A 13,833-nucleotide genomic window follows, 5' to 3' on the forward strand; every position below is an offset into this window, starting at 1 on the left:
GGGTTTTTTTGAGTCCAGTGGAAGATTCTTGTCCATCACAGGAGGGTGGAATGAGATGAGCGTTAAGGATCCTGTCAACCCCAGCAATCCCATGATTCTGTGAACAGTAACTCAGCAGTTAATTTGGTATTCTAAGATATGATCCTTAACTGAAATGTTTACAAGCTCTGAATACTGCTTGTGGATATCAGACACTTGGACAGCAGTAGCTGTTCCTGCCCTGAGGCATGAGGATGAAATGAAGTGTAGTTAATAGTGGGCTTCAGGTGCAGTGAGTTATAGGTGCCCGAGGAAGCACTCTTTTTGAGCACTGTCATTAAAAGCAACAGATAGGAAGTCGAGAGCTATGCTTGCAGCAGGAACTGGGGCTGTTGGAAGCTTTCCCTACCCTGAAGGATCATTCCCATCTCCTACCCCTCCCCAGGGGCTGGTGTGGTGAAGATGCTATGCCCTCACCTCTCATCTCGCTCGCAGTACAACCGTTGTGAAAGGGAACTCACCGACTTCTATACAAAGACCTCACTGACAGGATAAGTGTATTTATTTTAAGAAGTGATGAAACTTCCACTCATTTGAGTGTTCTTACACGCAGCTCGTTTTGATCGTCGCCGACGTGCACTGGGCTGGGAACGGGCAGGTCTGACCTATCTGGCGGCGGGGACAGGCCCAGGGGGTGTGCGGGCGAAGTCCCGCCCTGCTGTCGTCGCGCACGTGGCCCCGCCCTCGCGGACGGCGGAGGGGAGCGGCGCTGCCCAATCAAGCGTTGCTGGGCCGGGCGCGTGCGGTGCTGGGGGCGGGGCCGGCGGTGTCGGGATGGCGGCGGCGATGGCGAGTCAGGGGGAGCGGGCGGTGCTGGTGAGTCGGGCGGGCGCTCGGCGGGGCCAGGGCGAGCGAAAGCGGCTTCTCCCTGCGCATGACAGCGCTGCTAGACCCCCGCAGATTCGTTCTGTCTGGCCGGGCTCGGGCGGGGAGCCGCGGGATGGCGGCAAGGCCGTCCCTTGCGCCTGGGTCTGGGCCGAGCGCTGTGCAGGGGCTGCCCGGGCCTAGCTCTAGTGCAGCTGCCTTACCTGGAGGCGCTGCCGAAGTTCCGGTATGCTGTCGGGTCAGGCTTTCGGGCCGGTGCCCGAGCGCCGTCGCCGTGTGGCTCGGAGGCCGCGGCCTCCTCCCGCCTCTCCCAGCAGCGGCGCCCGGGTTTCTCTGCCACCGACGCTGCTCCTCCGATGGGCCGGGTGGGGTTGGGTGGGGTGGCAAGGCCGGGGTCGCCCTGCTCCCGGCACACCGTGAATGTGCCCTTTGACCTTGGTGTCTCGCTGAAGCGCCCCTCTCATGGCGGGTGTCCGAACCACCCTAGTGAAGGGCGGCGCAGAGCAGGCGTCACTGCGGCCTCGCCGGGACAGGATCTCCGAGGAGGAATGACATCTCCGGTATGGAGATAGGGTTCAGAGATACGTCGGTCTGGATGGAAATCCACATAGGAAAACAGGTTTTTCTAATGTCATATGGTTTAGAAGCGTATGACCAGCATTCCCCAAAAACACAGCTGTGCAGCACACAGATGTGCACCAACTTGACTTAGTCCAAAATTAATGGGCAGGGGAAAGGCGATTTCTTGCTGTGACTAAAGGGAAGAAAGATACCAATGGGCATTTTGAGTAGAAACACCTACATGATAGTGGTGGGTGTTGGAGGTACTAAAAGTATCTGCTGCACCCATGGGATCACTGTTCCTTTGGGAACCTGGAGGACGCCAAACATTACAGAATGAGAGTTACACATCCATCTTCTCTCTGGTGATTAGTGACAGGATCTGAGGGAACAGCATGGAGCTCTGTCAGGGGAAGTTTAGGCTGGATATTTGGAAAAGTTTCTTCATCCAGAGGGTGGTCAGACACTGGAAGAGGCTCCGCGGCGCAGTGGTCATAGCACCCTGACTGACAGATGTCAGGGAGAGTTTTGACAACACTCTCAGGGACATGGTGGAATTCTTGGGGCTGTCCTATGTAGAGCCCACACATGGACTTCGTGATCCTTGTGGCTCCCTTCCAGTTAAGAATATTCTATGAACAGTATAATTCCCAGAAACCCAAAAGAGGATTAAAGCGTCAAAGTCAGTGGTCCTGCACTCAAACTGCTTTGAAGGATAACAGAGAATCCCGCCTGGCTTTGTTGTGTGTGCCTGCCTTGGATAAATGTTTGCTGAAACAAACCTGATTTTGTCCTACTGGTTGTTGGGCTAACTCTTGCGTAAGGTGATGACACATCAGTGGGGGGTTGTGTTCCTCATGGTGAACTGGAACCATCTAGCACAGAAACTGCAAGCTTAAAAATCTGAGTTGACCATAGCTTGCCTGTTTTTCTGTGGGCAACCTGCTCAGAACTCTCCCCATGGAAAATTTCTCTTTTCTTACAGGATGTCAAGTGGCAATCTTTTCTTTGCCCCATGCTTGCTTCTGTTCCGCACTTCTTTGATGACCTGCATGGGGACTCATGGTTTAACAGGAGCACTAGATGTGCTTTGAGGGTCTGCTTTATACAGGCTTCTCTGTGGCAGCAGCCAATGGAGGCTCAAGGCAGTGAGTCATCAGATCCGAACTTGTTCATTACTGAATTTGCCCCAATGATTGGGAGTCCCTAGCCTGTGTCGCCCCCCTACCCCCTTTTCAGTCTAATTGTTTTGGTTTCAGACTGCTGTTGCTTGGGGAAATGCTGGGGATGTGGGTGGGGATGCTCATTTTAGTTCTTATCTTTGTTTCCTACCACTTAATTAGCAACGAATTTGTCTGTTTTGTCTGTGCCAGGAGTTGGTAATGGATTTCTCTAGCTTTACCTTGGCCTATTATCTTATTTCCTTCTGAGGAAGGGGCAGTGAGGGAGGCTGGGTACGTGTCTGGCAGCCAGGTGAGTCCATCTCAACAGCATAAAAAGATGCCCCAGTTTTTGACACAGTAGTATTTTTACTTTGCTCTGAAAGTTGCATTCAATTCTAGGTTTTTTGGTACACTGATTTGTGTACCAAATTGCTTTCTTAAAGGGCAAAAATGAGGACAGTTCACTGGACTGGGGTGGAGATGTGGAGACTGAGGAGTTTCAACAGATCAGGAAGAAAACTTTTGTTCTCCTTTATTTAAACAGCACAGAAACAGCCGTACACTTAAAAGTTAAATAATTTTGGCATATGTCTGAGGGATTTGCTTGCAGTGTTTGATGTCTAATGATTCCACTGCTACTTTTCCATTACATAGGAAGAAGAATTTAAATGGCTTTTACAAGAAGAGGTCCATGCTGTTTTGAGACAGCTGCAGGATATTTTGAAGGTGAGGTTAATTTTGTCTGAGTTTTGTTTGACCTTCTGTGTAAGGAATGGTGATAGGTTTCCCCTGCAGGAAAAAGTTCTTGGTAGAGGCTGCACAGAAAGGTCATTTATGCATGTCCAGTTCTTTCCCTGGTGCTTGCTTGCCCTCTGCTCTTGAGGACTCACAGTAAATGTGATTTCCCCAAGATTTCTCTGTTCTTTATCCTCTGCTGAGAGCTGCTTCGAAAAGGTACATGGAGCCAGCCAGACCTATCTGCCAGGCATTTGACTGAGATACAAATATTTTCTGGAATGGAGAATCTGAATCTGCTGTAGCTCTTATGTGTGCTGGTGGAAGCAAGCAACATGGCCTTTAGGTGACAGCTGCTACTTGTGCAGTAATTACTGGCATGCACTCTCCTTGTTCAAAATCATCCTTTCCTCAACCTGCCCACTCCTCTGCTGGTACCTGCCCCTTTCAGAGGCCTGGTGTGTTCAGCTAAAGCAGATGTGCAGCCCTTTTCTCACCTTTCTCCAGCCTGAGCGTGTGCTGCGGGGCTGACTCTTTCCAAGCAGCCAGTGGGAAATTGGCCAAAGGGACTTCTGTATACAGTGAATGCACTGTGTGTCTGCTGGATCAGTGTTCAACAGACCCAGCCCCTTAACACTCTCTGGCTTTTAGAGGTCATGGAGTGATGGAAGAGCTGGGCCGAAAATGTGGAGGTGAGGGGCAAGTGCCAGAGCAGGTGCGAGTGCCATAGTGCTGACTCAAAACCCCAGGACTGGAGTCAATGGCAGGTGACAATAGACTGCAATACCTTTATATATAGTACCTGTTTTGAAGAATTTATTATAGTTTTGAGGGTGAAATGTGTAAAGGTAGTCACCAGCCAGTATAACCAGATGAAGGGCTGGGGAGGGCTGGTGTTCTCTCTACACTTCCTTCATGTGTAAAGACCAGCTGTGATAAGGGGCAGCACTATGGTGCCTGAAGGTATGCAGAGCTGAGCTGTCAGGTGCTGCTCCTTCTGTGGTCAACTTGGGGATCCTGCTGGCACTGCCCGGCTTCAGGGTGTGGGATTTGAAAATGCCTTTTGCTATGGGTTGCATGCGCTGAGCCTCCTCCTGGGCTTCACCAGTCCTGCAGTACGAGGAAATCCAAGTGCTCTGCTTGGTCAACTTCAGGAGGCTGGCAGAGGTGACGGCTACATATTTAGCCACTTGATGGTGTCCGCATTATCTTTGTTCCTGGCTCGTGGTGTGCTGGACCCAGGCAGATGCTCCAGCATTCACTGTGTCCTCTCTTGGGCAGGAGGCCTCCCACCGCTTTGCCTTGCCCACCAGTGGCTCAGGAGGAGCTGTCAAGCAAGAGAACTTTGTACTAAGCACATCAGGGTAAGTGGTGATGGTCAGCAGGTCACTTCCTTCTGCAGCAAAGGGTGCAGATCCTGGAGGATCTGTGGTGTAGGGCTTTGCAGAAGGCCTGGGTTTTCTTTAATAGGAGATTTTGCCTTAAGGAAAACAAACTAGCTTTCATGGCAGGTGAAGGTAGCAGTCTGTAGCTGTGCTCCAGGGCTGCCTGAGCCAGCCATGTGCCATTTTGTGCTGACACCTATAATGTAGTCACTGATTCCTGACCACATGCCTGTGTGTTGCCTCAGTGCTGTGGGCAGTTTGCCAAAGGGCATTTTTCTGATTATGACACAGGGAGTTGCAGTTACAAGACCTGAATTCTGCTCTTGGCTCAGTTTCTGACCCTGACTATGGAGAAATCTTAACCTTTCTCCTAATCTCCGTAAAATAGCAATAGTAAATCTCCTTCACACAAAGCAAACTGAGGCTTGTGCAGAAGGTACTATTGGTGTGCAGTTCTTCTGAAACTGATATCCATTTTTTGATCCTCAGTGGTCTCAATATTGGTGGAGTTCACAAGCTTTTCACAAAGCAATTAACTTTAGTCATTAGGACTGTCACATCATTGCAAGGAATCATGCAGTAATTCTGTACTAAGTTTGAACATTGTCTTCTTCAGATCTTAGTTAATTTAGTTGTCATTTGTAAGGTGGATCTTGTAGTGTTGGTCAAAAGAGTCTCTTATATAGTAAAATGTAAGGTATGGCCCAACTAGATGCTTCAGTCTTCTCAGACCGTTATACATGTGAGTCATCTTGCAGGACCTTTCAAAGAGTTTGGGGTGTGGGGTTTTTATTTTTTTAAGGTTGTAGGGTTTTACTTATTTAGGGTCTTTTTTCTTGGAATGGGGTGTGGGTTGTAGCTTTCAACTCCTGTAGGAATCATCTATCTCTTCAATGTCAGTAATTAATTTATTGTCTTGTGCTTGTGCCTACTGGAGCTGTTTGTAACAGCAGCCAAATTGTTGACAGGTGATAAATGGAATAAGAATGGGATCAGAAATGAAGGTAATGTTTTAGGCACAGCAGTTAGGGTGAGGTGGCCCATAAAGAATATGGCTGGAGTTCACCACAGGCCAAGAACTGGGGACTTGAAAGTGTGTGTGGTGTTCAGCTACTGGGCAGGAGCAGTGTTCAGACCCTGGGCAGGAGGAGCTGTGCTGGCTACACAGGGCGAGGAGGGGAGGTTTTAGGCTGGCAATTGATAGGTGCCTCTTGTGACATGTGTAGCCCAGATGTTTCCTCTCATTCCAGCACAGACCAGGTGAAAGGTGTGATGACGCTGCAGGGAGATGCACTGTGTCAAGCTGTGAGTACCTGCAACACTTCTTGCTTTGTATGGCAGTGGGTGGGTGTCACCCTTACCAACCTTTGATCACCTCAGGGAGGGAGGTCACCCTGGTTTTGTGTTACCAGTGATCAGTGCTCTTTGTCAGTTCTCCCTAATTGGCCTAGATGTTTCAGCAACCATTGAAATTTATCAAGATGCAGCATCTGATATCCCCTTCTACCACCACCATGTGGTGGTGGGTGCTGTAGTCAGCTTCCATTGGGATTCCTTGCCTTCACCACCTTTGTTGTGTAATAACAAGTTGCCCTGGGGACCTTCTGGGCTGAGGTCATGTGTCCTGCCAGGATCCTGATTCACTCAGTGCATTTCAAGCTATTCTTTGTATTAATATCATCCTGTGGAAGCACTGAGGTTCTGGCTCTGCCAGGACTGCAGAAGGCAGTTTGCTAGGATGGTCTGGAAGAAGGGAATGTGACTGCCAGCCCCCATCTTTTGCATACAGGCATTTCTTGCTCTCATGTGTTTGTTTCTTTTTTTAAGGATGTTAATCTGAAAATGCCCAGAAACAATCAGCTCCTGCATTTTGCATTCCGGGAAGACAAGCAGTGGAAATTGCAGCAGGTACCTGTTGGCTCTAGATGCCCACCCATCCACAGCCTCAGTGCTCTCTGAGCAGTAACTTTAGTCTTTTGAGAGAGATTGTTATGTCCATTCCACATGAGCTACAGTGGTAAAAGCTAAGGGAGGAAGCAGGTGCAATTAAATCAGTTAAATTGAGTTGGGGTGCCTGGGTGGGCTCATTCCCAACACACCAGTTGATCTGAAGGCTGTCTGCATAGCAGTCATGATCCTGTAAAGGAGTGCCTGAGGTGCCTGTGCAGGGCTGTCCCATGTCACCACAAGCTAGAACGGCAAAGAGCAGCTTCAGGGGCTTTGAGTAGCGTGTTCTCATTCTCTTACAGATGCATTTGTTTACACTGAGAACAAATTACTGTGTTCACTAGCATGTCTGAGTTCCCTCAGATAAGGAGTTAAAATAATGCAGCTATCCAGAACCAGAATCTCTTTCCCATAATTTTGCTGGGACATACCTGATTTCAGGACCTGACTTAGTGTCTGAAGACATGGTTTGCCTGAATTTGTCACAGCTGAGTAGGTTGGAGGAAGATGGAGTCAATGTATTTCCTTGTGCCATAGCTCAGGTTTTTCTGGGTGATGAGTGCATTTGGCATTGAGTGCAGTTCCCAACATCTGCTTTAGCAGTGAAAGCTCTACCTAGCAAATTGGTAGAAATCTAGAAAATTGTGTACTTGGGATGTTAATACCAAACTTGACTGTGTTTGTTTATGCCTTGCAGCAAAGCAAGAAAGTTTTTGTGACAACACTCAGCAGTGCCTCCTCTTTTGTGGCTATTTTGTACTGCTGCCTGGTTGGAAGACTTCTATCAGCTTTTATGGAAAACGACTTCCTTTATTTACTTGCATTTTGTGTTCTAATGTTGTTCAGATATGGAGTGTGAGTGCCTAAAGGACTGAGCGCAAAAGCATTTAAAGTGGTTATATGGTGATCTTTCGCCTGTCTGAATTAAAAAATAGTATCTCAAAGGAGTGTCTTCCCTTACTGACTGGTAGTTGGAGTTTTATTTCTCTGTACAAAGTGAAGTCATCAGTAAGAAGTTGTAGTGCAGGCACATTTTTGAGGAACACAAGTGCAGGCACATAAATTTTGAGGAAGTTGATTAGAAAACAAAGCAAAGTCAAGGGGGAATATGAGTGGAGCATCATAACAGCAGGGTTGGCATTGCTTGGTTGGGTAGTGCTGCCAGGAGCAGTTTAGCTTGCTCAGAAGCCTCTAGGAGATGTCAAGGCTGGAGATGATGATATTTGGAGATGCCCAAGTAGCTGCAGTCTCTCTGCAGTCCAACAGCGGACTTACCATTCTCACTCTTCTGTCTGTGGACTCCAGTGCAAGAGCTTTCTAAGAGCAGGGCTGTTCTGTATTCCCTGAGCTGTGCATTAGAAGGAACCAGAGCCAGGTCTATGCCAGGGAGGCTTCTACAAGGATGTAGAGCTGCGGGAGCTGTGACTGCTGGAGGGCATTGTAAATATATCAAACTACAAATACCCCAAGCTGTGTAGCCTGTCTCCCAGCAGACACTTCTTGTACAAGCTTCTCTGTTTAGCTGTTCCATTTGCACCCTCTGATTTACTCCTTGGGTTTGTTTTTCCATTTTCATGCTGCTGCCTAAAATTGAATGCAGTCAGCTTCTTCCAGGGCTATTGTCTTCCTCTGGTTTGTCCTTGCTCTCATGAAAGCAACAATACACCTGTCAACCTTGCTTTTGTGACTGTGTTCCTCTTGCTTGAGAGGAACTTGAGCCAGCTGTGTCCTGAGTCTGGTCCGGTCCCACACAATGGCACAGCTTCTTGATGCTGGAGATGACTCTCAATCCCAACAATTTCACTTTAGAAGTACTCTGGGGTATTGACAGAGACACTGTATTAGAAATCAGTGCTTGTTGTTCATTGGTGTCATTTGTTTTAGCTCTGATAGGATGAAATCATTGTTCATGGTGCTGGAGCTGACTGCTGTATGCCATTACCAGTGAGAATTCCTACCAAGCAGTCATGGTCAGAGCACTCCCAGGATGAGAATGCCTGATGTCACTTCAGAACAGGAGCAATATTTGTACTGACAATCCAGGTTGTAGCTGTCAGACCGTTCTGTATCTCCAGTCCATGAGTAGAGAACCCAGTAATGCTTCTGGGAACCAGTGGTAGGTTTGTGTTAGACAGTATCTGACATTTAGACATGGCATTACATTTGAGAAGACACCATTCTAAAGGTCAGTGAGATAACTGGGGAAACCTTTACTTCCGAGTACATGTTATTACAGAGTGTGTCATTCATAGGACTGTATTTGTACCTTTGCAGATCCAGGATGCCAGAAACCATGTGAACCAAGCCATTTACCTGCTTATGAACAGAGATGCGAACTACCAGTTCAAAACAGGCTTGGAGGTGCTCAAGGTGAGGAGAAAGCTCCTGATGCTTGGGTAGGAGCATGCATTTTTCTTCCCTCCATTTGTTGTTTTAAACACAATTAATGCAGATTACTGTCTGAGTCTCTTAGTGGAAACAGACTTAATAGTTGTACCCATGCATACCCATGTCAAGAAGTTTCCACATGACCTCATATTTTATATGAATCTGTACTAGTTTAGCCTTAGTAACAGGACTGTACATCCTGATGAACAGTAATCTGAGCAGTCAGTGCACCATTACACACCAGTGATAATGTAGGAGGATATTCCTTGATCTTCTGTGGATGATGTTGTTACGTAACTTACTCTCTGTTGATCAGTGCTGCAGGCAAGAGCAGCAGTGAGGCAGCCATCAGTAAACAGAAGATGACAGTACTTGTGATTTACTGAAAATCTGAAAGTGACTTCTCTCTTGCCAGTAGTATTTTCTGGGGTCTAATACAGAGCAGCTGCTGCATGGCAGTGAAGCCCAACCTTCTGCTTGAAAATGCTCTCTGAAGGCAACAGAATTTCGGCTTGCTCATTTGAATTCATCACAATGTCAAAAAAGAGAAAACTCTAGTGGAAGTGAGGGGAGATATTAGTCATTATACAAAATGCTTTCATCTTAGCAGTCATGAGGTCTATAACATGTTGCTTCCCCTTTTTTTCTGGAAGAGGAAGTCTGCCTGAAGAGCCTTTGAACTGTGGTTTCTGGCAGGATTGGCCTCACAATGAGCTGGTTCTTTTCATTTACTGCCTCGCTCATAGCTGGTTATGAACAGAGGGAGCCCATGCAGCAGTTGGACCTGTGATGTGGGAGTGGGGAGACCGAGAATACAGCTCGTTTTTTCCTTAATGCCTGTTCTTCTGAAGAGCTGATGATGAGTTTGTTGATGCCTTTGTAGCATCAGTAATTGATCGCATGTTGGCTTGGTATTCTTGTCATGAATAGCTGTTCTTTCATCAGTCGCTGGTATTGAACACTCCTGACCTGTCTCATAAGTGTCTGATGGTGGTGAAAGTTAAACTGCATTTATGTGGGAGCCAGCCCTTCCCAATAAGTTCCTGAATTCCTGGAAGGATGGGGGGTAGTGGTGGTTGTTGTTTTAACACTTGCAGAAGGCTGTAGGATTCTGCAGCACTCTGTCCAGAGCTATCCAGGAATCACACTCAGCAGTGGTTCTGTACATTACCTTGTAGCTTATGGATGCTGTGATGTTGCAGCTCTCCAGAGCCCGAAATCGACTGACCACTCCTGCCACTCTGACACTACCAGAAATTGCCTCCAGTGGTCTCACAGTAAGTATGTGATGGTCTAGATCTCTATACAGGTCTGGCAGCATTGCAACAGTTTGGATACTGGGCTGCATCTTGGTGGAAGTGGGTTTCTGAAGTGTCTCCTGAGGCAGAACTGAAGCAAGTGCAAATCCTGATTGGTTTTGACTGCTCTTTATCTTCCTGTGGGAATGCAGATGACTTGGGCATGAGGACTCTGGTTCTCTTGGGAGTAAGTTCTGTTCTCTGCCCAAGAGTCTTGTCCAGGGATGATTTGCCCTTGTGAACACTGCTCCATCCTTTCTTGTCACTCTCATGCATATATCATTTGATCAAGAGCAGTGAGAGCAACAGTCATTGTCTGCAGCTGCTCAGTCTTTTTTTCTCTTCTAATGTTTTTCTTTTGTCATGGAATAATTGTAGTGTGGCTTGGGAAAAGGGGATGATTTCCCAGCATTAGAAATTATGATCTTTTCACTGACAAACTAATTTTCTTGCCAGAAAATGTTCACTCCTGTGCTGCCTCCAGACATCCTTGTGAATTTCTATATTAACCTGAACAAGCTGTGCCTCACTGTCTACCAGCTCCACATGATGCAGCCCAGCACAACCAAGGTGATGCCTGCTATCTCATGAGCCTTGTTTAGTTTCCTCTCCTGACGTTCCACTGTGAGGAGGAGATCACACTGCTACCTGGTGCAATGTTATATTCATAAGATAATGCAGAAATAAGTTCAGCTGGTACTAAGTGTGTTTAAGTCTGCTGCACACAGAACACTGGCTCTAAATCTAGTTCGGGGCATGGCTGCTTAGCCCAGAAGAACATACCAGTGCTCTGGAGTAAGCCATTTTTTAGCAAATACTTCAAATATAGTTTGATAATTTTGTGGCATAGTTATATTAATCCAGTTTACATCTGAGTAGCATCTTGGGTTTCCTAATGGAATTTTGATAGATAGCTTTCTGCTTCACCTGTTGCATCGGTCAACTTGATGTCCTGTAAAAACAGCCTTAAACTCTTCAGCTTTATGAAATGCAGTCCTTCCATAAGGAAGATTTTCCTAAAAATCTATATTTTGTTTTTCTTCTGGATCTTCTCATCTTATTTCTGTAGTGATAACATTTGTAGCTACATTGAACTCAGCCAATGAAGGAATGAACTCCTTTCATGAAGGAGCAGAAGGGGTTCTAACAAAAGGGATTTCATATTGTTGGAGGGTCCAGGCTAATAGAGCAATGGGTGTTTCTTGATGTCAGGCTACTGAAAGTGTAAGCCTTAATTGTCTTTCTTCTAAGTGGTTTGTTTACTACATTAAAATCCTAATGACCTTTTCCTTCTCTAGAACTTCAAGCCTGCTGGAGGGTCTGTTTTGCACAACCCTGGGGCCATGTTGTAAGTACATGGGGTAGTGTACCTGATAATGGGTGTTGGTGTGTCTTGAGGGTGAAATCCGAACAGCTACATGCAGTTTCTATTATAGCATCTCTGAAGTGGAAAACCTCAACTGAGTCACTTGCTGTACCTGTGAATGCTCTGTTGTGTCTTTTGAATGACTTGGTCCTAAAGGCCACAATATGTGAATTTCCAGGATTCAGCCCATCTAGACAGTACCACGAGTTTATCTAGAGATGAGAGTTTACAACAAAAATGAGTGTTTGGTTATTGGCATTGCCATCTGCATTCCCTGCCTCTGTGCCTGTCTGGAATGAAGGGAAGTTCCTAACTTCACCCTTTTGCTTAACTGTAAATCTGGTCAGAGGTGGACTTGAGTGTTTGCATTCTGTAACTTTGCCAGGCGCTGATTTAAATGTGATAGAAATCATCATAATCTCTTCTATGGTAATGTGGGACAGTTGAGTTCTATGCTGTTGTGTGTGAAGCTGTGCTCTTTCCCCCCCTCTCCAGTGAGTTTGGCAGCCAGCGATATGAAGTCAGCCATGTCCATAAAGTGGAATGTGTTGTCCCATGGTTAAATGATGCCCTTGTCTTCTTCACAGTTTCACTGCAGCTTTGCCAGCAGCTGAAGGATAAGGTAATGGCCTTGAAAAGGGGGCTTTGTTTTTAACTCTGGGTTTTGAGAGGACCTCAGATCTGATGTGATGTTATTCTGTTCAGCTTGTTGAAAATAAGGGATGAGTGAGTGTTCTGGAGCCAGGGAGCTGGCTGGCGCTGCCTAGCAAGCAGCCATAGGATAAGTATAGTGGTGTAGCAGATGTCTGCTGAGCTGGTGACTAGGTGGAAAGGAGCAAGCAGACACTTCTGTGTTCTCAGTCATGAGGTGGATGAGACAAAACAAGCAACCTAGATTTCAGTAGATCAATGCTCAGTTCCAACTCTGCAACTGTCACCTTGAGCAAGTAACTTTGTGCTCCTTGAGTGACAGCAGCAGCAAACCTGCTCTTCAGTAGTGCGGTGCTGAAGTGTGTAATGCCGTGAAGCCAAGAGACCTCCCTCACACATTATATGCTCCTTTTTTTGTGGTCCAGTGGGTATAGGAACTTACCTGCTTTTGTTCTTGCTTTCCAGATCTCCGTTTTCTCCAGTTACTGGAACTACAAACCATATTAATTCTCTGTGGAATGGTCTAAGCCTTTACAGTACTTCGAGTGTCTCTCTCTGTTCTCTCATGCCAGCTGAGTCCAGGTCAGCCTGAGGAGTGCTGGGGTTCACTGCCATATGCCCTGCACAGGGCTGGGTCAGTGTATCCGGAGACACAGCTTTAGTAGCCTTGTCTGGGATTGCTGTCTAAGCAGGGCACCAAGTAGTGCTGTGTGGTTGCCAGGAGCTTCCATCGGTCCCTCTTGTGCATTGTGTGGCTGACACTTCCCAAGCCCCTGATAAGTTACACAGGTCTGTTAAAAGGGATAGGTGCTTTGGACCACCCTCACTAACTAGATCTGTGCATTGTGCTGTAATTAACTCCTTGACTGTGAAGTGGCTGGGAAGGGGGGAAAACAGACTAACTTAACACACCTCTTAAAAGGTAGGGCATGTGGCTCCCTGTAGTGAAATATGTTTCTCTTATCTGGTCCAGCTGTGCTTATAACTAACCCTGAGTGAATCCTTCCCCTGTCTGTTCTGCCCATCCCCATGTTACTGATTCCCCTTTGGGGATGCTCTTACTTGCTGCTGTTTGAATTCTTTCCCCCCTCATCCAGCATCAATGTGATAATTATTTTTTTTCCTAAGCCCTAGTTGGGCCAATTGGTCTTTTCCAGGTTTAGTATCTTGTTTTCACTACCAGCCTTTGGAGTTGCCCTGGTGTACTTTGTGCAGTCTTTCATCTTGTCATTAAATGCAAAGTGAGTACCATGTTGCTACTATGATTTGCTGCCTATGGATGCTACAACGTGTAACTCATAGCTTTAGCCGGTGCTAACTGTGAAATAAAGACCCTCATACCTGCAGTGCCCATGTGGGCTGTGAAAGAATGAGTATCTTGAGATTCTGTGCTCTCTCACAAGTGAGTGGCTGTTCTTGGTTATGCATGCTGGGTTGTCTTTTGTTTTACTGGGGAGGACAGTAGTGGAGGCACT

At 46.8% G+C, this 13,833-nt stretch overlaps 1 protein-coding gene across 1 annotated transcript; it reads left to right on the forward strand.

Moving 5' to 3' along the window:
• Window positions 1–697: 697 nt before the first annotated feature.
• Window positions 698–13,746, forward strand: ROGDI (rogdi atypical leucine zipper). Its single transcript, XM_030958380.1, has 11 exons — window positions 698–855; window positions 3,243–3,314; window positions 4,605–4,687; window positions 5,959–6,013; window positions 6,536–6,616; window positions 8,930–9,025; window positions 10,222–10,320; window positions 10,798–10,911; window positions 11,640–11,689; window positions 12,203–12,329; window positions 12,824–13,746. The coding sequence occupies exons 1-11, from the start codon at window positions 814–816 to the stop codon at window positions 12,863–12,865; spliced, it is 861 nt and encodes a 286-aa protein (XP_030814240.1). The 5' UTR covers window positions 698–813; the 3' UTR covers window positions 12,866–13,746.
• The last annotated feature ends 87 nt before the right edge of the window (window positions 13,747–13,833 follow it).

This window comes from Camarhynchus parvulus, chromosome 14 (genome assembly GCF_901933205.1).
Source record: "Camarhynchus parvulus chromosome 14, STF_HiC, whole genome shotgun sequence".
NCBI classification, from domain to species: domain Eukaryota; kingdom Metazoa; phylum Chordata; class Aves; order Passeriformes; family Thraupidae; genus Camarhynchus; species Camarhynchus parvulus.